This window comes from Alligator mississippiensis, chromosome 8 (genome assembly GCF_030867095.1).
Source record: "Alligator mississippiensis isolate rAllMis1 chromosome 8, rAllMis1, whole genome shotgun sequence".
NCBI classification, from domain to species: domain Eukaryota; kingdom Metazoa; phylum Chordata; order Crocodylia; family Alligatoridae; genus Alligator; species Alligator mississippiensis.
The window spans coordinates 59,974,717-59,998,658 of NC_081831.1; the positions used below are offsets into that span (position 1 = coordinate 59,974,717).

Below are 23,942 nucleotides of genomic sequence, written 5' to 3' on the forward strand. Positions count from 1 at the left end.
TTTCTCTATGGTCTGGGCTTATTTCCCTCCCTCTCTGACCTGTCACCAGGAAAAGAACCACCATGGAGAAAGTTGGCACCACAGCATTTGAGCGCCTCACTAAAGGGTTAGTCAAGTTAGGAAGGGTCCCTTGCCAGGGGTGGAGAAAGAAATCCTTGGTGCTGCCTTTGTCTTTAGGGTCCCAGCAACCTGGAGCCTCAGCAGTGCTCAGAGCACGTCTCTTCTAAGGAATGCCCAGACACGGCCAATCTGCACTTCCCACAGCCTTCATGCCAGGGAATTACTGTGGGAGCCACCCCAGGATGCCCCAGGGCAGGAGGAAGTGGGAGGAAGGCCCCAGGAGGGTAGTATCATGACCTTTGCACAGACCACAAAACTGACCATTAAAGCAGCTTAAATGCCATTTTGCACCACTTTAATGGTGTTGCTGTATGCATGTTGAGCAGCATATTCCATTTCAGTGATGTTGCTGTTTGCATGCTGGGTGGCATATTCCACTTTAAATGACTTTGGTACGTAGCAAGATAAAACGCCTCCAAGGTGTTTTAGTTTGCTAGCTAACAAAGTGCAACAGTGCATGGGGCACTGGAAGCTGACGTGCTCGGGGCTTGGTGGGCCCCACGCAGCTCAGGGGCTGTGGGACCTGGTGGCAGCCCGTGCAGGCAGGCTCCACTGAAGGGAAAAAAAAGCCATGAGCCTGATCTTTTTTTTTTTTTTAACTCCCAGGTGTCTGCCTGCCTGAGCTGTGCGGGAGACCGCTGCTTCCCTCCGTGGCTGCAGGGGGACCGGTGCTTCCCTCCGTGGCTGCAGCGCCCCCCCCCAGGACTGCCTGGGTTGGGTGCCAGCAGGCGGGTGCCGCCAGGGGACCCCCATGCAACTCAGGGACCACTTGGCCCACTGGTAGCTCGCTCCCCTTCCGCCCACCAAAGAGGCAGGTAAGGATGGGGCCTCCACCCCTATGTACATGCCATGGGGGCTTAGTTCGGTTTAATTCTTCCTAAACTAGAGTGGTGTTTTTAAAAACCCACCGTTTCAAATTCAGGGAGAACTAAACCCAATTAAACCTCCGTGGTGTGTACAAGCAGCCTCAAGCATTTGTCAGACTATTGGTCAGGGAGATGTCCTAGGGAAACGCAGACTCCAATCTAAGCACATTTTGACATCATTTTCTCCTGCCATGGATATGCCCCTAGCCTAGTCCCTTTTTGCAGGCACTCAAGGACTTAAACTGGAATGCTTGATCCTCAAACAGCCATTCCCATATTGCACTCATCCTACCTGCTGACTTTAGCTCTGCATGGTTTACACTTACATGCCGGCTTCGCCACTCCACCTTTCAACACACCCCACCCAACCACAGATAGGCTTGCTTCTGGAAGTGCTGGCATTTCCACCATTGAAATGTGCCCCTTTGGTTCACATTTCTCCCCTGGTCTGTACCTTGAGCAGGGGTGGACAAAGCTCCCCCTTTAGTATTCCAGCATTGTCTGCTAGAGACTGGCTGAGTTGTAAGCATTTCTAAAAGCAGAGGAAAGTCTCCCCTAGCCCACGGTATGACTTAGCCTGGCACCAATGCTTACCGCAACGTGTGTTTTTAACATTAGCACTTCCACAGATTTTTAGAGACAGGTAATTTGAACTGTAAAACATTTAGAGGGCTGCTAATGATGGGAGGTTAATGAGTCCTTTGGAATCTACCCTTTATGATGTTTGCTTTTGAACTGTTTGCCCAGCTCTTTTGTTTGACAGTGTGGGTGCTCACATGTGGGGTGTGCCTGGGTGTGAGGTGGCATGTGCGTTTACAGGAAAAGCACTCTTGAAAAGATGTTGGCTGGCTCCTTAGTGACACTGTAACAGACTGATTGCCAGGGATGCACACCCTAGCATTCACAAGCCCAGCCTGGTTGCTGAGAAGAGCAGAGCTGCATAGAAAGCTACAGAGGGGCTTTTACTGCCAAAGAAAGCCTGAGAAAGAAGCTAAGTAATTTATCAGTTTGCCCCTCCCTTGCAAGACTGAGTTCACATGACTCAACCCGGCCCCTCGGCTGAACTCTGTTTCCAACCTCAGCATCATCCACCCCCGCAGAAAGAACTCACCAATGTGCCCCTGAGATAGGCCCAGCCCTGCCGCACCTCGCTGCACTGGGCTCTATCCAAGCACAATTGCCCTGCTAGAAGCAAAAGCTTGAGGCTAATAGCTGAACCTTTTCCACTGCAGAGGCTGGGGGCACCAAGCAGAAAGTGCTTTTGATCTTTAGGCCTCTCTAGAACCAGGAATGGGCTCCCCAGCTCTTTTGTTCCTGGCCCAGTGGTAGAACTTGTGTGCAGAGCACTCCACATGTGTGCCCTGCCTCCCTCAGGTGCCTGCATTTCAGTGGAGTCACATGTATGAGACGTGCTGTGGAAGGAAGTGAAGAGGGTTGTTTCAACCCTGCTCCCTGAAGCCTGTGCCCGAGAGATCCCATGGAGAGCAGACAAACCTCAGCACCTACCTACACTCTACCCCTCACACACTTAGCACCAGCACTGTCCCACTGCAGGGCTGGTTCACAGCTCCCCTCTGAGACTGCAGACATTGCCCACCCAGCTGCTCTCAGGAAGCTCCATCAGGAGCAGGCTGCAGCTGCACTCCCTGGTGACTGTGGCAGCAGCAGGACAGCCTTTGTTCTGTGAAATCCAGCTGAAAAGGAATGTTAATCCTAGGGCTAATGCAGGGGCTGTCCCGTGTTGGTACCAGCTTCCTCATGCCAGTCGCTTTAGACAATTTGCTTTTTCCCCTAACCAGGTTTCTCAGAACTGCATGGACTGTTTGTTGTGTCTTTGTGCTCCTTCAGCTCCTTTAAAACCTCCTCCCCACAGAGCCTAGATCTTGGCTAGCACTCTCCACACCCAGCTCCAGGGGGTGACAACCCTTATCCTCTACCCTGGGCTTCCTCTGCAGAGCTCCCTGCAAGGCCAAGGGAGACAGGAAGCTGAAGACATGGGAGGTAGCTTAGCCTCAGAGCAGAACTTCAGAGCTCCTACCAGAAGTCACAACAGAAGCAGTGGCCCTTAAGGCTCCCTTGCCCACCATGGTTTTAACCCCAGTCAGACCATTTCTCCCTTCTCCCCACTGAGCTTGCTTGCAGGCAGAGGCAGCCCTCAGCTAAAACACCCTACTGTAACTTGCACAGTGAGAACAGTAGGCTTCCCCCTCGCCCTGCACAGGAACAGCCTGCAGGGGAGCTGGGCTCCCACAGCACACAGCTCCTGCTCCTGCACATAGGGGTAGGCCAAAACCAAAACAACAAAAGTAACCTGTTCCAGTTACAAAGGCCTCCACACAAACCCCTGCTGACTGAGCACCCCCCAATCTTAGGAGGCAGGCATGAGATAGGAATACAGCTCCTAACTCAGGTCATGAGGTCAAAGCCTTGAGCTAAGCAGCCAAACTGATTAAAAAGCAAGTCCCAGGACCTTAAAAAACCTGCCACCCACCTTCTGACCCTTCATCACCCCAGCTTCCTTCTGTTAATTTATAGCCCCACCCCAGGGAGGAACAGAGTGCTCCCTGATTGTGTCCACACTGGTGAGCCATCAACTCCAGATTGACCCTTAAAGGGGCAGTACACCCTGTCACGCCCACCTTGGGGAACAACCTATAAAGATTCCCTTCTCCAAAGAACAATACGGTGCGTGTGCATGTGTGCTGTTCAGGTGAAAGGAATGTGGCATGTGTCTGTGTAAAGACATGGAACCATGCGTGCCTAAGCTGTGTGTGCACAGGCGTGTATGGAAACAGGCGTGGCTGGGCACATGCCTAGCTCTGTATGTGGTATGCATGGATGTGCAGGAATGATTCTTCCCCCCTGCCCCTCACCACTTACAACTGCTCTCCCTTTCATACAGCACAGTCCACATCCATCTGAGAGCTCTAACACTGTATTAAACACAGGATCAGCAACACAAAGATGGAAACACCGCAGCAGAGCTTCTCACCCAGCCCTGGGGCCAGAACAGGATGGGGCCCCTACAGCACAGTGCTTTGATGAGGTTTATGTGAAATGTCTCAAGCTCTGGCAGTCCACCCCTACCCCTTGGGAGAGGATTCTCCAGCCTGTGCCTCTCCCTGACTGGAAGTTATGGGTCTGCATTCTCTCACTGATAGACACACACCCCTTGGTAGCTAAAGAACACCTTACCCCCTGTGTACTTCCCACCACATTGTCATTGCTTAACCAAGCTTGATAGATTTCCCTCTGGCCCCTGGACATTCCTCCCATCTCCCTCCAATAGATCAATCTCTTTCTGGTCACAAACTGTCCAGAAATCACTGCAATCTGCCAGGCCCTAGGGAAACACCTGTTGCTTCTCTAGGACCTGATATATCTCCAGATGAAGCCTCAATGTGCACTGGCCTTTTCAGCTGCCACCTGCCCTGGCCCCTACAGGAAATACAGAGATGGAGAAGACTGGAAGCTGAGGCACCTAGGGTCTGGGCAGAATGGCAGAAGGCCATAGGGAAACCAGTGATGGACACAGATTTGGCAGGGTATGCAGGGAACACAGGACATGTGGGAAAGAGAAAGGGAAATGAAAGGGAAAGACTTAGGCCTCCTGCCCCTGCTGTGGACAGACTCTCAAGAACTTTACCTCGAATGCTATTTCTCTCACCGTGTAGGAAAGCCCTGGCCCTGTCCTGTCCTGCTTCTGAGGCCCAGGCCTAGCTGCTAACACTGACCAGCAGAGGGAAAACTCTCCCTACAGTAGAGAGATGACACATTCACATGAACAGCCTGACAACCCAGCGCCAGGAGTATGCCCATAATCAGATGTACAGAGCACGCAGGTGAATGGAGAACCCTTCCAAGAGGCTCCATTCTACACTCAACATGGGCACAAGACCACAGAGTTGCAAAGGCTCAGCCTTCCCAGACAAAGAGCTGAAGTGTGTCTCAAGCCTCTGCCCATCACAGTGCCATTTTCCCACAGGGCCCTGCGGCCTCCTCTCACAACCACTACCTCAGTTACATGCCAGGGCTTTGCGTCCATTCTTCCCTCCCTCTCCCTTCCTTCTCCTTTCCATCTACCTCTCCCTCCTACTGTCTCAGGCAGGATGTAGCCTGCACAACCCCACCCTTGGGCTCCATCAGCAGTAGCACAGTAGAAAAACTACTATACATCTTCCCAAGGATAGCAGGGCTTGGCCAAAGAAGTGTTCCTCCCACACCTACCCTAGTCCTCTCTGCTTATGTCACACTTCCCCTTTCAAGCTCAGCCCCAGTTCCTCCCTGTGCTCCTTCCTGTCCTTTCATGCTTCTTTCCTGAAGGGGCCTCAGGATCTGATATAGCTGGTGTACTGGCCCACTGCATTGCCCATAGAAGGGAGTATAAAGCATGCAGGATGTGCAGCACTATGTACAATGATCCTCCTTTCCTCATTCATCCTGGAGGCACAGGAGGGACAGAGAGACAGTCTTTGGAGCTGTGCTGAGAGGGTGAGTAAGGATCAGGGTTAGAGTAGGAGGCAGAGCAGCTGGGGCATGGCTGAATTGTATGTCAGAATCTAGGATGCAGGACTGAAAGGGACCTCCTGGGTCATCAAGTTAAATCCTCTGCTATTGCAGGCACCACATCACCCAGAATCCTTTATACATCCCTGAGAGTCCCTGCCCTGCCAGGGAGGCTGGTAGCCAACCCCCAAGAACAGGCAGTTATCCAGGATTAGGGCTTTACTGCCCTCTCTCTTTCCAGTCCCCAGCTTCTCTCTGGTCTCATTCACAGGATCCTCAGCTCGTCTGTCTCCGAGAGGCCATATTTGGCTTTGTGCTCGTTGAAGAGTTTAAGGAGGGAGCGGATGTACATTCCATGGTACAGATCCACCGTTTCGTGGCTTGGGTCCTCAATCTTGGGCACTGTCATGGGTTCTCCTACTGCCAGAGCCAAAAAAGGGTGGAAGCATGAAACCCAGGAGTCCAGAATAGACCAATTGCTACAGCTAAGGACAACCCAGCCTCCCTGTAATGAGCTGGGCTGTGGAACCCAAACATTCAGTGAGAGATTAGCAATCCGCTACATACAGGCAGGCCTGTGAGCCACCAGCAGGGAGCAACAGTGTACACACATGCCATGCCACAGCCCAGTGACACAACAGCCATAGGGGACAAGGAAAAGCACACACCACTACCTGTGTCCACCTACTGAAGGTTTTTAGCTTGCCTGGGATCCCTCTGCCCATTGAAGTAGTTCACCCCACACCATCATGGTGGGTTTTCTGACTTCTATATCTGCCAAGTTCAGCAGCATGTGGACTCCTTATAGTCAGCATGGGCAAGCAGGGCTGTGCCTCCACTGCCTGCCCATGCCAGCCCTTCCAGAGCAAAGGGCTCAGGCATTACAGATGGCCAACCCCACTGGGAAGAGTAGCAAGAAAAAAACTCACCAACAGTGGTGATGGGCCTGGGGAAGGGCAGGAAACCTCGGGAATGGATAGAGGTTAAGCCCCGTCCATAGAAGAGACAAGGGGCAAAGCCCAGCAGCTTCCGGCACCTCTCCTGTAGGTTCCTCATCCAGCTGCCCTCTTTGAACACCACCTGTCGAAAGAGCTCATTCTCCCCAAAGGAGAAGGAGGGAACCAGATGTGCCCTGCGGGAGAATATTGCAGCATGAGTGCCCCCTGCAAGACAGTCCATGCCAGCCTCAGCACTACAGGAGCCTGCTATGACCCTTTGAACTGGGTCTGGTTTGCCCCAGGAAGCACCAGCTAGGAAACCCTTGCTGTCACAGCTCCTAAATCCTGCTGAAAGCTGGTCCAATGGATAGGCTGCTTGTGGATATCCCAAGCAAAGGAGGGGTCCCAGGCCCAGTCCTCATACAGTAGCTGGCTTGGTGGCCCCTGGGATGGATTGCCTTAGTCCAGCTACCAGAAGAGTGGGGCACTTGTAAGGACAATACATGAAGTGATACTCACCCATGCTGCAGTGCCATCCGGACAAAGCCCTTGCGGTTCTTAAGGATTAATGTGGTGACACCCGGCTGGCAGGACAGCGACTCAGCCGCACCACCAATCACAATGGCTACAGCGTTGCCAGTACCATTCCGGGACAGCAGGTACCCTATGGCCTGGCGTGTCACAGGGCACAGGCCTAACCAGCAAAGAAATGAAGGGACCATGGGAAAAACTGTCTGCAATGGAAACCGCATTCCCCACTAGCCAGCTGGGAACCTGCTCACTCCCCTCACAACTAAGAGGAAGAATCCTTTGTCAGGATCTCTGCATGAACTTCTGGGGTATCCTGAAAGCCTATTTGCCTTCTGGGTTTGGGAAAAGTCCCCGCAGGTGGGTGCAGGTGCATGACAGGTGAATCCCCACTTTTCAGAAAGCCATAGGACATGAAGGGAGGGGCAGGAAGGGGGCCTATTTTCTTCCATTCCCCAAAGCAATGAGTTGAGCTGAACTCTAACCACAGCCACAGGCTGTAAGCAGACTTCTCCCTGCACAGAAGTGGGTGGAGTGAGGGTGACACCTTGTGTCCAGACAGGAGCCCTGGAATCCCTTGCTCCAGAAGGAGGAGGGTACAATAAGCTAAAGGATCAAGTGAGTGGAGGCCAGGATGGGACACTCCCTGGCTCATGGCTCCAGAGTCCCCATGTTAGTCAGGAGGCATCCAGAAGCAGCAGCTGCACCAGCCAAAGTGCAGGTTCCCAGGGCAAGGCAGGTGCTGCCACTGAATAGAGACTACACACGCCACTCTCCCAGGAGAAAGGAGATGGACATTGTGAACATCTTGGGTCTCTTGCATTAGCTGCACCTGTAACAACTTAGGGTTGGGGCAGGCAATTATTTCGGGCGGAGGGCTGCTTATTGAGTTTTGGCAAGCCATCGAGGGCTGCATGACAGGCAACCAGGGGCAGATAAATATTAATTTTCTAAACTTTTAGGGGCCTCGCAGGCCACATAGAATGACCTGGCAGGCTGCATCTGGTCTCCAGGCCCACCCCTGCCTTAGGGTGTTTGTAGACGACACTTTAAAGCAGGTTTAAAATGGGTTAAATGCCGTTTGCATCCCTTTAATGGCATTGCTGTTTGCACATTCGGCAGTGTATTGCATGTTAATTCCAGCACTTTTGGCAGTGTGATATGCCTTAAATAACTTTAGGACACAGCAAATGAATTTGGGGCACTGCAAAGTAAAACACCTCTGAGGTAAGGAGTTTTAGTTTCTAAACTCTACAGCCATGGAAGGAAGTACCAGGCCCTGTGCAGCTCAGGGTCTGTGCAGGCAGCCCCTGCAGGCAGCCCAGCAGCAGCCCAGGAAGGCAGGCTTCACAGAAGGGGAAAAAAATAAAAAGCAACGAGACTGATCTCCTTCCCCTCCCCCCACCCTCCCGCCAGAGCCTGCCTGCCTGCCTGAGCTGTGTGGGGGCTCGGTGCTTCCCTCCATGGCTGCGGTACTCCCCAGGACCGCCTGAGCTGGGTGCCTGCAGGCAGGTGCTGCCTGGGGGTAGACCATCGCTGCAGTGAAGGGAAGCACCAGCCCCTCCACCCCTTAGCAGCTCTGCTCACCAGCAGCTCTGCTCACCAGCAGCTCATTCTCCCTTCCCCACTGCTGGAGAGGCAGGTAAGGACTGGGCTCTCACATGGGTGCACACAACACGGGGGTTTACTTCACCCTAAATTGAAGCAGTGTTTTTAAAAAACACCACTTCAAATTTAGGGAGATTTAAACCCCTGTATCATGTACAAACCCCCTTAGGTGCTACCTGTGGATATGTGCAAGGGATGTTTTGTGAGCACACTCACCCCCACTCATCAGATATTCCCTGAAGAAAGGCATCCGGAAGTTGCCACTCAGCGTGGCCAGGAAGGACCTGATACCAGGGTACTTCTCAAAGAAGCCAGTGGACCCAGTAATAAAGTTGCAGAAGGCCCCAACACAGAGAATCCCATGAGGGTGTGAACCAATAATGTAATTCTGGCTGGGATGGAGATCATGAGTTTTCACCAGCTGGAGAAAGAAGACATACAATCAGTGGGGAGTGAGGAAGTCAGGTGCCCTTGCTTTCAATGCTGGTTAAGTCATAGGCCTTGAGGAGACCGTCTCAACAGGTGAGGGCAGATGGGCACTACCTGGGTGGCAGTTCCCCCACCTTGGTGCAGATGCACACTCACCTGTACAGATGTACAAATTAGAATAATTGAGCAGCTCAGCTCAGGGATTTCCCCAGTTTCTTTACCTCCCTCATTGCATACAACCAAAATCAGCACATGTACGGAGCAGCCGCTGAAGTTTGTGAGATTTGACAGCTAACTCCAGCCTGATGGCCGCCTAATGATTATGTGATGATCAGAGTGACACTGAAAGAAACATGTGTTTGGGGCCCTTTCCAACCACCTGTTTTTGTACCATATTTCTATTAGGTTCCCTGGGTGCTCTCTGCAGGGGCTGGCCTGGCAGCTGGAGAATAACACATGCGATAAATGACTCATGAGGGATGCTGGGGACAGGCTGATGTACAGGAAGTCATTAATCTGCCAGCAGCTGGTCTGCTAGACTTGCATGGAAAAAGCCATACAGGGACCATTCAGCAAGAGCCCAGCAGAGATGCCTAACAGACTTGTCCCAGAGTCTGCAGGTTAAGCTACACAAGTATAGTTCTCAGCACAGAAGCTGATCTAACATGGAACTGTTATACTGTGGGAAGTGTAAAATGTATTTAAAAACCAGAATAGCCACAGCAGCCCTTTCATTTAAAAAGAAATATATACCAAAATATAACAATGCTCTGAATAGTCCATCTATTAGACCCTGACATGCCTTTATGGTCCACCACATCTGCCACAGAATAAAATGAAAGAAAAGGAGAAAAACCAAACAAAACAAAGTGTCTGTGGAAAGGGGCATTTCCTCCTGATGTGGAACATGGGACTATTTCTGAAACAAACATTTGTTACCGCTGTATTCAAAACTTTTTTCTCTGACAGAAAACTGGTGCACTAGAAATGTTCTGGCCATGTCTCCATAGCACCCCCTGTATGAATGGCACAAGCATGGCCTGGGCAGGCTTGCTGCTTACCTGAATAGGGAAATAATCCCGGAAGTGCCTCCAGACAGCCCATTTCCGCAACCATGCGAACCTCCTCCCACCTGCAAACCAAACAAGAGGTGTGTGGTTGGGTCCCAGGCCACAAGTTCCCACAGACATTGTAAAGACAGACCCTCCTCCCTGGAGGGAAATCAGGTCAGTTCTTGGTTTTCCTGGCAACAGGCTCTTTTTGGACCACCTTCTTCCTCTCCCCCATGCCACTCTATGCACCCCCCCCCCACCTTGCATTCCTGTAGCTTGGCACTGCCCCAGTCTTTATCATTTAACCATGTAAATAAAGAAGAAAATAAGAACACTGGCTCCTTAGGGGTCTTATCTGCTCTTGAGCACTTATCGGCTCATGCCCCAGCTGATGTCATGCGTTATCTTTGCACACCTTGTTCCCCATTAGATGAAATCAGAACTGCCCAGACCTGTGTCACAGGACCTATATGGTTAAGGAAACTCTCCTTCATGTTAAGTAGCAAGAGCCTGTGCTTTTGGTGCAAGTGGTTCAGATATTAGTCCTGCTGCTGCTATAAGGATCCTAGGGTTGTATACAGCAGTTCCCAAAGAGATGAAAATAGAATTAAACCTAGGGTGTGTTAGATTCCAATGCTGCACTGGCACGAAGGCCAGTCACTTAAGTTTGTTATATCACCAAGAATCTCTGACAGCGAGAGGAAAGAAAAGGTGGTACAATCTGTTGGGATAGTGATCTTAAAAGCTGAACTCTGTGCATCTTTCTGGACCTGTTTCCCTCATTCCAGGGGACTTAGCTTTAACTGGGTGAGATTAGCTATCATATGAGCCTGAAGATAGTGGAAAGCTACCTACTCAGAGCAGACTCCCAGAAACAAAGACAGATGGCAGAGGGTTAAAAACCACATCTCTGAATCCTGCCACAGCTGCCTTCCACCCCATCTGCTATGAACGCTCATGTGCAGTAAGTGAATCTATGCTTATCCATACCTCGCTCCGGTGTGTCCCAGTCAAAGATTAGCCAGACCAGGTACAAAGCAGAAATCGGCCAGAAACTGGTGAAAACCAAATAGATGAGGAGAAGCAGGGAAATGATTCCTGGGGGAACACAAGCAAAAGATGAGCTTGTATATCGTTAAGTAGAAATACGTGAGAGACCATGTATAACACATCTTACCACATACCAGCAGAGCTGATTCTGCCCCAGTTGACACCAGTGCAACTACCAGTGGAGGAGTTTCATGGGTATAGTGGCCCCTTTACACATATTAAAACCCACCCCTCAGCTTAACATTGTTCTGATGCGGGGATCAAATCAGGAGAGCAATTCCTCACGTGTACCTGTCTTCTGCCTCACTGTGTAGCAGAGTGTCTGCATCTCTGCCTCTGGATTCCAGCACTGCTCTACAAACAGGTCCTGTCTCTAGGCACCATCTCCTAATACCTTGAAGTAACGTGGGATGAGAGGAGTGCCCGCAACGAATCCCTCCATCTTTAGGCCTATTCAGAATGCCATTCCCATAAAACATCTCATTCCTAAGGAGTGACCAAATTGTAATTTGTACCTGGGCCAAACCACCTTCTCTACTGTATGTTCTGCCCAGTTGGTCAGTGGTGAAACCCAGCCAGCCCAGGCCTGTTAGCTCCCTGCTGACTCTGCTTGAAAGACAAGCTCTGCACCATGCACCAGTCTTGCTATATGATGTAAATTTTGGTCCCTAAATCATCACCCCATGCAGTAAACTGAGCAGGGGCTGTGGTTCAGACAGGACCCAGCCATTTTTACCACTGTCCACTTAAAGCCTTCTGAGGTGGTCTTGGCAACACTTGACTATACTACAGCTGCACTGGTGGAATATTAGAGGCCCCACTCTCTCTAGCATAAGTATGTGACACGTGTGGGAGCTTCCTTGAGTCAAAGACACTCCACTAAACCTGTGCTCCAGCCCTAGATGGCATCCACTTTAGAAATCTTTGCTGCTTGTGACCATCTTGCCTATTGGAAAGAACACTGAATCCAAGCCTCTCTGATGGGGTTAAGAAGGCACTTCTAGTGGACTAATGTACTCAAGTGACAGCCCATTTCCAGCACATGAAGCAGCTAGGGGAAAAGCAGGGGAGATATTCAGGGTACAGTAGATATGGATTCCAGAGCTGTGCTCCCCTGAGCATCATGGTACCTCATATAGCAGTCTATAACAGATACTCCATAATTTATAGAACTTACTCAAATGCATTGGGTGTAACTTGTGCCCGTCATTTAAGATATCTGAAAAAACCAGAGGTCTAATAAGCACAGGTAGAGAAGAAAACAAGAAGGAAATGTACGTGAATTCCAAGACTTTCAGTTTGACTTGTTCTGGTACAGGACTGTGTATTTAAATAAAACCACAGCAGAAGTCTGAGAGACTTCCTGGTTAGGAGTCAGAAGTTGTTCTCCCAAGCAGGTTGCTCTGCACTGGGCCAGTGCACTGGGCCAGGACTGGTCCTGGGGAAAGCCAACCATCATTTGCTGTGTTCTGGCCAGTTGGTCAGTGTTGAGACGCAACCATTTACCAAGAGAAAACAAACATTACAAGCCATTGGGGATATATACCAGAAAGAACTAAGTCACTTCTCAGGAAAGCCTGTTGGGCTTCACCAGTATCTACTTAAGAAAAAGACAGCAATGCCAGATCCCATCTGGTCTAAATGAGGTTACCATAAAGAATTCTTAAGTACTATTGTGGCTGGAAGCTATAGCAGGTTCAATCTGGCTTTCCACACCTCATCTACAAATAGAAATTGGCACACTTAGAAGGTACAGCAGGTTCAATCTGGTTTTCCACACTGGATCTAAAAATAGGAATTGGCACATAGTTGTGGATCCAAAGGACAGGGACAGGAATGTTTTCCCAGCAGGACAAGGTCTGTGTCAATTTAAAGCTTTTGACTTGTGCAGTGCGCCAGCCACATGTGAAAGGCCAAAAGAGAGGCTAATGCCTGACTTGCTCCTCTCATTGTGTGTGATGTGCTATACCTGGATGGTATCCTAATACATGCAAAATCTCAGAATAAGAACTGATACTCAAGAGCCTCTAATTAGCTTTCTGCTGCCAAGCAAAATGAAACAGAGATTTGTGAATTGTTTCAAGAAGATGTGCTTAGCTTTGGGTTCACGATAAAGACAGGAGGAACCTTTAGTGACAAAAAGAAAATGGAAGGTGTACACAAATCCACTCTCCAGACGTTCCCAGCTGGGTAGGTTGTGTAAAGGCTCCATGCTGTTATAGCAAGTTCATTTGTGCACACAGCCCAGGTTGGGTGAGAAACAGCAATCATGTCAGTGACCAACAGATTGTGATGGAGTATTTCCAGGCTTGAAAGACTCTTATGACTGCTCCTGTTTTAGCTGACCATGTGGTAGTGGATGCAGATGTCAGCTTGATAGTTTGGGGCAGCATTAACATAAGAGCCAAAGGGACTTGAGAGGTGAATGGCTCATTGCAGCAAGTCTTGAGCAAAATGATTGCACCACCCCTGGCAGGTATTAAAGCTCTGGAAAATTTTCAACACTTTTATATAGGACAAAGTTAATGGTCTCAACAGCTCTAGCTTCCCTAAAATGGCTCTCTAGATTCAGGAATCCTGAGGCACAACTTGCCTGCTAGTTGCAAAAACTATAGTGCTATAATTTTGCTTTCACCTACAGGTCTGAGCTCAAGGACAGTCCAGACAGCCTTGCTGCCTATACTTCTGCTTGCAGAAGTGTTTTTCTGGGTATTGTTTTGTGAAAGAAAGAAAAATCAGAGAAGCTGAGAAAGCAGATAACAAGGAAGACATGCAACAGAAACACTGACGGTGGGGCCACAGGGGATGCTGAGAGATAGTTGTTGCGCAAAGTGATGACTAGAAAGTAGTTTGGAACTGTGAGCAAAGAAATCATCTCCTATTGTTCAATTCCTCCTGCATTTAAGGAGGCAAGAGGATGTGCTTTCTTTGAAACTAAACAAAATCACATCAAAGAACAAACTATTTGAAGGAAATGACCCACGTGGCTCCAAATTTTGGCTAAAGCCCTAATTAAAAAAAGAGGAAGCAATATTAATATACTGTTACTGTAGGTGTCTCAGTGAAACATAAGATCTCAATTGTATTGGGCTTTGTACAAATACCTGACAAAAAGACAGCCCCTGTTTCCAAAGCAGTAGGAATCTACAGCTCTATGTAGCACTCTCGTAGTCAACACTTATTTACTATAAACTCAGCACCCTGAAATGTTAAAATAATTTACCATTGACCTCTTCACTTTTTAAACAATTGTTCTTTAATAAGCAAACTGCATTTTTTTTTGCATGGGTGGTGAAATCTTTGATTGAAAAAACTGCATGGTTAGAATAAAGTTAGATGAGCTTTCAAATGCAAGACATTCTTCATCAGGTCTGCTGTGTATAGGAAGAAATTTAGGAATCAGGTAGATTATAGTGTGTCCAACAATCAGTATCAGTGTCCAGGCAGCTTGAGTAAGAACAGTAAGAACCAAGGATTGAACGCTACTGATACTGATTTTTTGACACGCTATAATAATTCCTGGACTATCACGGCTACAATATCTCTTTAATAAGCACTAACTCACTCACAACTGCCAGGGCAAATCAGAATTCCGCAGAAAAATGTTAAATTAATGGGACATCTCTGTGTCAATGCCTTCAAAGTCCTGTGCAGGCAATTGTACTACTGTGTAGAAATACCTGAACTAGCTCTCAGCTAACTAGCTTGGGTTCCAGAAGCAGCATGGCATGCTAGCAAGGCCGTATGCCTGGGCTAGAAGCTGACACAGCTATACTGCTTCCAGTACCCAAACTAGGTCATTCACAAGGAGCTTGGGCAGCTCTGCCCACACCAAATCATGTTGTGTAGACATAATTCCTGTGTCAGAGTGCTCTTGGGAGGGTCAGCAACAGAGCTCACCCCCTTTGCAAAGTTAAATGTTTTCTGACCTTAACAGCAAGCGGAAGGTCAGCAGGTGCCAACTTCTCCACCGGGGCTGATTTATTTGTACTGTGGATGTGCTCACAGCCCCCGTGCTGAACCAATGTGCAGGGAGAAAGGCTCCACCCCAAAACCCTATGCACTAAGTGGGAAGGGAGTGCACAAAGACACAGCTGTGAGTTCCAGGACTGATTCTGGCTGGACACCCCCTGACTGGGGGTTGGAGCACTTTGCACTTCTACAAAATGAAATAATCAGGCTCCTAGTATCCAACCATTCCTGAAGAGGCTTGATTCCAGTACAGATAATCCACAGGCATCTGCAGGGGTCTTTGCACCCAGGAGGGCAGGGGGAGACTGCAGACATACCCAGACCTTACAGAAAGTGCCACTGAGGTCTCATCTGAAAATCTCCCCAACAATAACCAGCCAAGACCCTGCTCTTCCCTGAGAAGGCTGCTTTTCCCCTTCTTGCTCCAAGGAGCTTTCTGTTCCCTGGGGCTGCATTTTTTGATGTCCTGATTTCTTTTTTATAGTCATCACTCAGAGAGATGGGGAACCACATTCCACGGGCTGTGATGGAGGGTTGCCCTCCCTGCTCCAAAAACCTGTAGAGAATTCCTAGCGGTGAGAGGGAAGGAGACCCCCATGACGGTACAGAGCATCTCCTCTAGGCTGCTGTGCTTACTTACCCATGAACAAGAAGCTGAGCACCCACTGCAGGACAGAGAGAAGCTGGAGGCATGCCCGGACGTCCCGCTGCGAGGGCCAGGGGGCAGTGAGCAGAGTGTGCAGGGCAGCCTGAATGCTGGCATGGCTCCCTGGAAGGCACAAACACCCTTTATCACTTCCATTATTGATCACTGCCTGCTGGTCATGCTGTACCCACCTGCTAGTGCTCTTCTTCCCCTCCACCCACAAGAAACCACCCCCTGTACCTGCACCGCCCCCCATGACACACAGTCCCACACTGCACATGCATGCCCCTGCACAAACACATGCTATTCCTCTCACAGATCAAGGTTCCTCAATATACACACAGTCACACCCCTCTGCAATGGGACGCCACTGACCCAGCACATGCTGCGTCCTGCTCCCCACACCGACCCTACCCACCTGCCCCTTACACTTGCACAGGGCTTTCTTCTCGCCTGTGTGCTGGGTCAGTCCCTAGCTGGTTGCTTCCAGTAGCCTGGGCTGGCAACAGGTGAGGAAGATGAACATGAAGCAGAAGGAAGAAAGTAGGGTGAGAGCTATAGAGAGAGCAGGGGGAGGTGGGGAGAGGAAGGGCAAGAGACAGCAGGGCCCAGATGGGCCCCTGTGCCTGCAGGTGTAGAAGGAGGTACACGATAGGGACTGACTGACACTATGCTGTTGAGTGCACAGATAACTCTCTTGGCTGCTCAAAGCTCCTCTAAGGAGCAGGACCTCCCATGCAACTGTGGGGGAAGGGTCCTCTGGACCTGGCCCCCCTCACAGAGAAAGAGGTTTTAATAAAAACATCAAAGTTTCCAAGTTGACCAGAACCCTGAGGAGGTGAGATCCTGCTCTCCCTGCTCCACAGACTGACCAGGGCTGTATCTATCCTGTGGAGGGCAAGCCAGAGGGAAGCCTGAGTGAAGTGTCATGGCAAGACAGGACCATGCACACATCTCAGACATCTCACGAGCACAGTGTCTGAGCTGACAACAGGTGAGTCTGGATGTGTCAGGCCAACTGCCCTGTCCTGCAGTGACTGATAAGGCCACAGGCCCCGTGCTCCCTCAGCCTTGACTCCGGAGAGTGGGAGTTCAATAGCATTAACTAGTTTTCCTTCTCCCTCCCCCTCTCCCTGGTAACCCTTATGAATGATTAACTCCCACCAGTGTTACCGCAAACACAGCCAGGGCCTTTTGATCCCTCTTCCCTCTGGGACAGGAGCCAGATTCCAAACTCCATGTGCTCCCTGCCCATCTTTTTAAAGGTTGTTTGTGTGAAGAGCTCTGGCTGAGCTGAGCAGGTCCCAGGGCCAAAGAGCTCATCCCACCAAGGACTGAGACCAAAAGCCTGCTGGCTCACAGGGACTCAGAATGGCTACAGGGAGCTGCAACAGGCCTTTAATGTCAGACAGCTGGAAAAATCCTTACAATTAACATACCTACCCAATACCATTATCTAACAGGCTCTAATGGAGAGACCTTGCATTCAGCGGAGTGCTGGATCAGAGAGAACTCGACCGTATTGGAAAGTCAGGAAGAGTAACTCAAATCTGGCTGGGTCAGACCTAGGCAATTTTGAAGTTCAGCCTTTCTGGAGTAAAATCCAGACTGCGAATGGGGCACCTAAACATTTGAGCAGTCACTGGATAGAAGAACATTACTTTTGTTTCCCGAGAGCAATTACCCAAGTCTACTCGGCCCATCGCTCCTAGCACACTTCCTAGGTCTTCAGACCAGGTCCCAGAAGTCACATACCCCACAGCTCTTCTTATTAGTTGACTAAAAGCCAACTATTTCTGGCTGGACTCACACTTACTTAGCTCTCCTACATAAGCCAATGGCTATCTGAAGGGGTGGCAGATACTCTTCTTTGATTTGGATTATACAATTTGCCATTTTCCTGCCCTTTTGCAGTAAATGATCTGACGAATTTCCCAGACCGATTTCAGTAAACTCACTTCTACCAAGCAACTCTGCTCCATTCCCATCCCTGCTCCCTTCACAGCTAACACACAGCTTTATAAAATTATTATAGACTATTTTATAGAAAGAGATCTCTAATGACATATTCAACAACAACAGCAAACATGCCTTGACTGACTCTATCAACGAGTCTAGAACATTACAAGCACACTTTGCAATTTCCTTACCACTCCGATTTTGGGAGTAAGCTGCAATAAGTGTTTTCATGGTGATGGCAGGTCGTCTCTCAGATTTTACCTCCGCACGGTAGAAGGCTGGTTTGGAAATAGCAGACTCTGGAACTGTTTGTGTGTCTGTTTTAAACTACACCAGCTGACCCGAGATAAACTGTCTGCTCAGGAGGGGAGGTGGGCAAATATTTCCTTTTATTTGAAGAAAACCCAGCAACATCTGGAAGGAAAAAGAATTAGCAAGTCCCATGTTGCTGTTTCCGTAAAAGATCCTGCACTATTCCTCCAAGGTACACAAATATACAATGCTGTGTATTTTCCTCAGATATCGCTTGGCGAAGTCTGTCCCTTCCCTGGATGGAATGGTACTTTCCTCAGACGTGTTGCACGCGGCTTTCCAGGCACCGCGGCTGTGATTCTGACCAAGGGCAACTTGAAAACCTGAAAAACGTCAAGCCAAAACCACCATTCATTTGTTATAGGATTGTAGCATTTGCCAGAATGGCTCAAAACCATTGGTCCCACCAGCCAGTCCCTAATGTTTCAGGACATAACTCCCGCAGCTTTCTTTTTTGTGGTAAATTGACCATAACTTCATGGGGGAAAAGCTCCTATTATCTTATGAAGCAAACATGTTATACACTAAAGTAAAAGATCTAATTGTCTACTCCAGAGGTTCTCAAACTGTGATCCGCAAGCTCCATTCAGGTGGTCCGCAGAAAGGTGACCTAAGGCTAAAGCTGACAGACATTACACCTGACTTCCCAGAACTTTGCTCAAAAAAACAGGCACACCCGTCGCATTAGAAAGGCAAGACTACTGATATTAAAATGTGAGTTGTGTGCTTTGATTTGTAGAACAAACAAAAAGTTTATTAGGTGGCCCACCGAGACCCTCAGCAATTTTCAAGTGGTCTGGAAAAAAAAAGTTTGAGAACCACTGCTCTACTCTATGTGACCCTGAGGCTGTGACTGCTTTTCTGTCAATCATCTCCTCCAAGATTTACCAGGACCACAGTACCGGGGTAGAAAAAACAAACCTGAAGACAAAATGCAGCTTTGGGTGTGTAGTTTAGGAGGACCAATATAACTACCATTGAAACCAATGGGAATCTTTCCACTGACTTTAATGGACACCATCTAAATCACTAGACACTGTGTACACTATTGAGAGAGGTTCCAATCTATGTTGTTTTAGCACTTCCAAAGTCACTGCAAGCTGCTCTTACTGGAAATGTTGGCTCTGGGTTGTACTGTTATGAGTATTTAGCCATCTCACATTATCACTAACATGGCCACAGTGTGTGCAACATTATCAGATACATCCACAGTCTACCTCCACCTTTGTCTCACCTTCTGCTTCTCTGCAACTGGGTAAGTTTTATGTTTACAGATAAAATAGGGGAAAATATCTGTTAACCTAGCAAAAGCTGACCTCCGTAAGAGATGAGGTTTTTTATTATTACTGCAACATAAAATTACAAGCTGGTTGTCAGCTAAAATGAACTTCCTTCAATTAACCTATCAGAGACATGGGTAGACCTAGATGCTTTGTGATTTTTATAGGAGTAGCTACAATAGCAAAGCACTTGGTGAATGGCCTCAGTGAAGCTGAAAGTGCAGGAACCCTGTAATTTACCCAGCAAGATTCATCTGTTAATAATCTGAGGTATTTCCAATGGGCTGGATGTATGGAAGTGTGAAGAAAGACTTCTGGAAGGTCTTAAACCATGAACAGGAATAAGGGGATTAAGGAGGCCAGTCACTATTCGGAAACAAGAAAGCAACCTGTTGAGATGTCAGAGGTTCATAATGGGATATAAACCTTTGTTCGTCTTCAAATGAAAATAAAAACATCCAGGAATACAAATTCCTATCCCTAAATTGTGAGGGCACCACTTTCCCTGATCCAGATCTGAGAAAGCCCTTGTTTCAGCAAAACTTTGTGAGAGGGTTCTTTGAAACAGAGAGTCGGGAATGAAGTGGGAAGGGAATAGACTTGCATGTGCTATTACTGATAACTGCATGAACCCACTGAGTCACAGAGATGCCAGTCAAAACTGCCCAAACAGGTGAGAGCCAAAAGGTGGAAGACAATTGGACACAGATCTTTCAAAATATCTTCTAATTTCTGTACTGCAGCCTCAAACCTTCTATCAAGAAAAAGATATCAGGGTGGCTTTCCTGAGGAAAAGGTAAAGAACTGCTTGCTTTCTCTTTGGGATTGGTAAGTATAAGTCAGAGAATGAAAAGCAGTTCTTAACTACTTTAATGAAGGAAAGGCCTTGTCAGTCTTTAAGCCGCTGCAGCTCTCACATAAAAGATCTTCTGTCGTGGTTTGGACCTTCCTGGATATTCCCAGCTACTGAAACCAACAGGATTTTCACATTGTCACCAGTGCAGCCATTATTAGATATGTCCACAGCAGTCCACAGGAAGATTTCAGATGTTAGCTACTTTTCTAGTGGATGGATTTTAATCATTCTCTCTGCTCTGGTGGGAGCCTTTGTGTAAGCAGAACCAGTTTGTCCCAGTATGGAAACTGGCAGGCAGAGTTGTTTTCTGTCAAACATCCAGTCTCTTAGGGGCCTTTTCCCTTCCTGGTGGAGGCATTTGCTACTTTGACCTTTCCTAAATGGCTGCTTTGACAAGTGACCCTGGCACCAGATTCAAATGAAGTACTTGGAGAACTCAATAGGAACATGGTCTTTCTTGGAGGTGGCAGGTTCTGAGCTGAAGCCTGCTACAAGACCTTTGCAAGCTCCAAGATTCCCTGGTTAACAGGCACGGCCAGTCTCCCAGACATAGAACAATACAGAGTGCACAATCTTCTTTCCAGCAGGATGTGAACAGTCTCTGACATGGCCAAGAGGTCTTTAAAAACCTTGAAGTTCCTCCTGTCTCATTATGGAGGGTGACAAAATTGCTGACAGGACCAGTTGCTGCACCACTTCTACTTTCATCTCTCTAAGATTCATGGTTGACTGGGTTAAGAATATCTATAGTGCTTCCTAGAAAGACATTTCATCCTATAGAAGAGGCAACAGCAGCTGACTTTCAAGCAGATGGCTGCATACTTTACTCTAGTGGGGACCAACCATTTTGGCAGACTTGCCACAAATAAGCCCTATGCCCTCTCCTAGGGGCCCTCTGATCCCATTCCCTTACCTGATCTGTTACTCAGGTTTCTGCTCCCTGCTCAAGCTTCTGCTTTGCTTTTAGCTCCCTGCCCTATCTGCCACTGGACTGCCTGTCCCTTCCCCAATCTGCTGTGTGCCACACAGAGCCTGCCTGAGCCACTCCTGCCAGAGGTTGGCAACCCCATCCTACACCACAGCTGACAAGCGTGTGAATGGTGGTCCCAAAAGAGACTCTCATGGAGCCTGTTTCTTGTCAGATCCAGGGCTTCTACTGCTCAAACAGCAATCTCCTGAGTTTCTTTCTGAGTCCCAGGAGGGAGCCCCTGGAGGGGAAGTGGAACATGTCTCTACTGTGTGCCAATGGAGAATGTGAAAAGGAATATCCCCTCCTCAAGTAGTGGGACACTGTAGCAGGCTGCCACCTCAGGGCCTTTTCAACCAGGCCTTTGCTCCTTGAGCATCTCTCAGCATGCCTCAGTAACACACAGCCCTTCAACAATTAAAAAAACACCCCCAAAAACAAAACCCCTTATTATCCTGAACACTAGGAGGGGTCCACTGTGGCTCCAACCTTCTCACAGCAGGCTTGCTCTCCTTCTGGCCCATTTCCCAGCTCTGATGCTTCTCCCCATGGGTCTCTGGTTCTGCCTGCTGGGGCTTTTGATTCCCAGGCAGCCATTTCTTCATTAGCCTTCACACAGCTGCAGCTCCTAAGCCAGGTTGGCTGCCTCCCAAGGGGACTGTTACAGATGTTTTCTTCTGTGCTAGGGCACTGCTACATCTTTAATTAGGTAGGGCAATTACAGAGAAATGGAGGGTTTAGAGGGCCCCTTCTTCAGTCACTAGCTGAGGTGCTTGAGACAAGTAACATTAACATTTGAGTCTCTTCAGAGTACTCTAGAAAGGGAGACCTAGGTTTCAACTCATAGCATTTCTCCAGCAACTTCCTAACTTTCTTGGGAAAGTTGACAATTGGCATCTTCAACATATTAGCTCAAGAAGGAAGGAATCAAGGGCTGGTTAAGGCAGTAGGGAGAAAGACTGAGCTCTAGTTCTGTTTCTATCCTTACAGTCTGAAGTGGCTTTCATGATGTACTAGATAATAAACTTAGGCAGGCATCACTTGTCATCTGTGTCTGCTTGGAAAAAGAGCAGATGGAGCGTATTAGAATTGTGCTTTTTATTTTTAAACAAAAGGCATAGTGGCCATCACCGAGTGGCATACAAGATTGCAAGAAGTGCAAAGTTTAGTCACCTGACAGTTGTCTTCCATTGAAACAACTTGAATGCTCACACAGATATGGGGGACTCTGGACCTGCTATGAAAGAAAGCATTGGCAAAATTTATCTGAGAACTACAGATTAACTAACAGTTGAGTAAGTATAGAATCAAAGAGAAGCAGACAGACCATGCCAGGGGTGCCATCTCATCACCACAGATGGGTGAACCCATTTAGTTCTTTATAAGTGGGGAAAGAAAGAGTACAGGCATGGCCCAAACCACCGACTACTCCAGTTAAGTTTTGACTAATATGATCATTGATTAGTAGAGGTTGTCAACCAGGGCTATGTATACGCCCAGGGATACTTGGGAAGGCCCTAGAGGGTATTTGCAGGCGGGTAGGGACAGAGAGCCACCACCCACCACCGCCGCCTCCCAGGAGCAGGGCTGGGGAAGCAGGGGAGCGCGAGGGCAGCAGCACCCCTCTGTAGGCTACACAGGCACCGCCCGGCTGGCCAGATGCAGAGGGGGAAAGTTTGCACCCACCACCCCATGCTGCCGCCACTCTGCTTCCACCCATGCACCACCCCACCCCTGCGCCGCATCCAGCCACGCACCCCCCTTTCTCCCCCTCCCCACCCCGCGTCCAGCTGCCAGGGGTACACTTACTAAAGAAGGTTGAAAACCCCTGGATCAGTACACAGACCGCTCAGACTCTGCTGAAGCATTAACCAGTGTAGGCTTCCTAGAGCAGTAACTAATACACAAAACTACTTACACATCCTTAAACTTACACGATTACTTTTATACAGAGCCCTCACAAGGCTAAAGGTCAGCTCATAAAACTGGTGCTAGACAGTCCAGGACACCAAGATAAGGGGGAACATACAAGGAGTGAGATGACCTAGTAAGAGGCTTTATTATTCGTTAAGAACATGATACAGAGGTGTATGATGTTAACAGAAGAAGTTTTGATCAGTGTATAAAGGAGGGTCTTGGAACCCTTGGTGCCATGGCATTCTCTGTTTAACATGTTAACTCAATGGTGAGCAAAATACATTTGTTTCTGGCCCATCCCCTCTTCCCAACCAGTGCAAGATGATTCCCTATAGCTTTTTTCTTTCCTTTTTTTAAAGTTAGTTTGGAGACTCCAGAGAGCATTCCACAAGCAGACTTCAGTACTAGAACAGTCAGCCTGCATTTCCTTAATATTTTCCCAAGCCCAAAATTTTCCCAGGTTCCTAGACCTCTTTTAAATAGGTGGCATTGAAGACAGCAGGATGTATATTCCCATTATTATTTAGGAAGTCTTAGGACATGAACTATTCTTTTGTATTCTGTAAACTACCGTTATGGCCATATGAAGTCTGCATTTTATATCTAAATGACAGAAGCTATTATGACTATTGTGGCTGTTATACTATGCATGTGATCACAACTTCAAGGCAGAGCCCTTAAAAGAACCTCACTTACATTATTACAAGGGCTCTGCGAAGCTTTGGTTGCCAATTCAATTCAGCGGAGATTCGGCTCAATTCAGCAGCCAAATCTCCGAATCCAAATTGAATCAGGAGACCCTTTAATCTCTCTGAATCAAATCAGAATTCTCTGAATCGATTTGGAGAGATTCAATGATTCGGACATAGACACAGCTTGAAACGTTTTTTCTACATACCTCAAAGTACCAGGAGGCTTGTGAACGCTGAGGCAGAT

General features: G+C 48.5%; 1 protein-coding gene across 1 annotated transcript; it reads right to left on the reverse strand.

Moving 5' to 3' along the window:
• Positions 1-91: 91 nt before the first annotated feature.
• LOC102576534 (diacylglycerol O-acyltransferase 2) lies at positions 92-17,992 on the reverse strand. The gene is made up of 8 exons (XM_006266229.4): positions 17,866-17,992; positions 15,710-15,838; positions 11,038-11,145; positions 10,057-10,127; positions 8,783-8,987; positions 6,950-7,124; positions 6,422-6,624; positions 92-5,912 (listed from the first exon to the last, which is right to left on the reverse strand). Exons 1-8 carry the CDS (start codon positions 17,903-17,905, stop codon positions 5,758-5,760), a joined length of 1,086 nt encoding a protein of 361 aa, XP_006266291.1. The 5' UTR covers positions 17,906-17,992; the 3' UTR covers positions 92-5,757.
• Between the last annotated feature and the right edge of the window lie 5,950 nt (positions 17,993-23,942).

Coding starts and splice junctions, on each gene's coding strand:
- LOC102576534 (XM_006266229.4), bottom strand. CDS start 17,905: ATGAAAACACTTATTGCAGCTTACTCCCAAAATCGGAGTG. Junction 15,839..17,865: donor TTACTCCCAAAATCGGAGTG/GTAAGGAAATTG, acceptor TGTGCCTTCCAG/GGAGCCATGCCAGCATTCAG. Junction 8,988..10,056: donor GGGATTATTTCCCTATTCAG/GTAAGCAGCAAG, acceptor TTCTTTCTCCAG/CTGGTGAAAACTCATGATCT.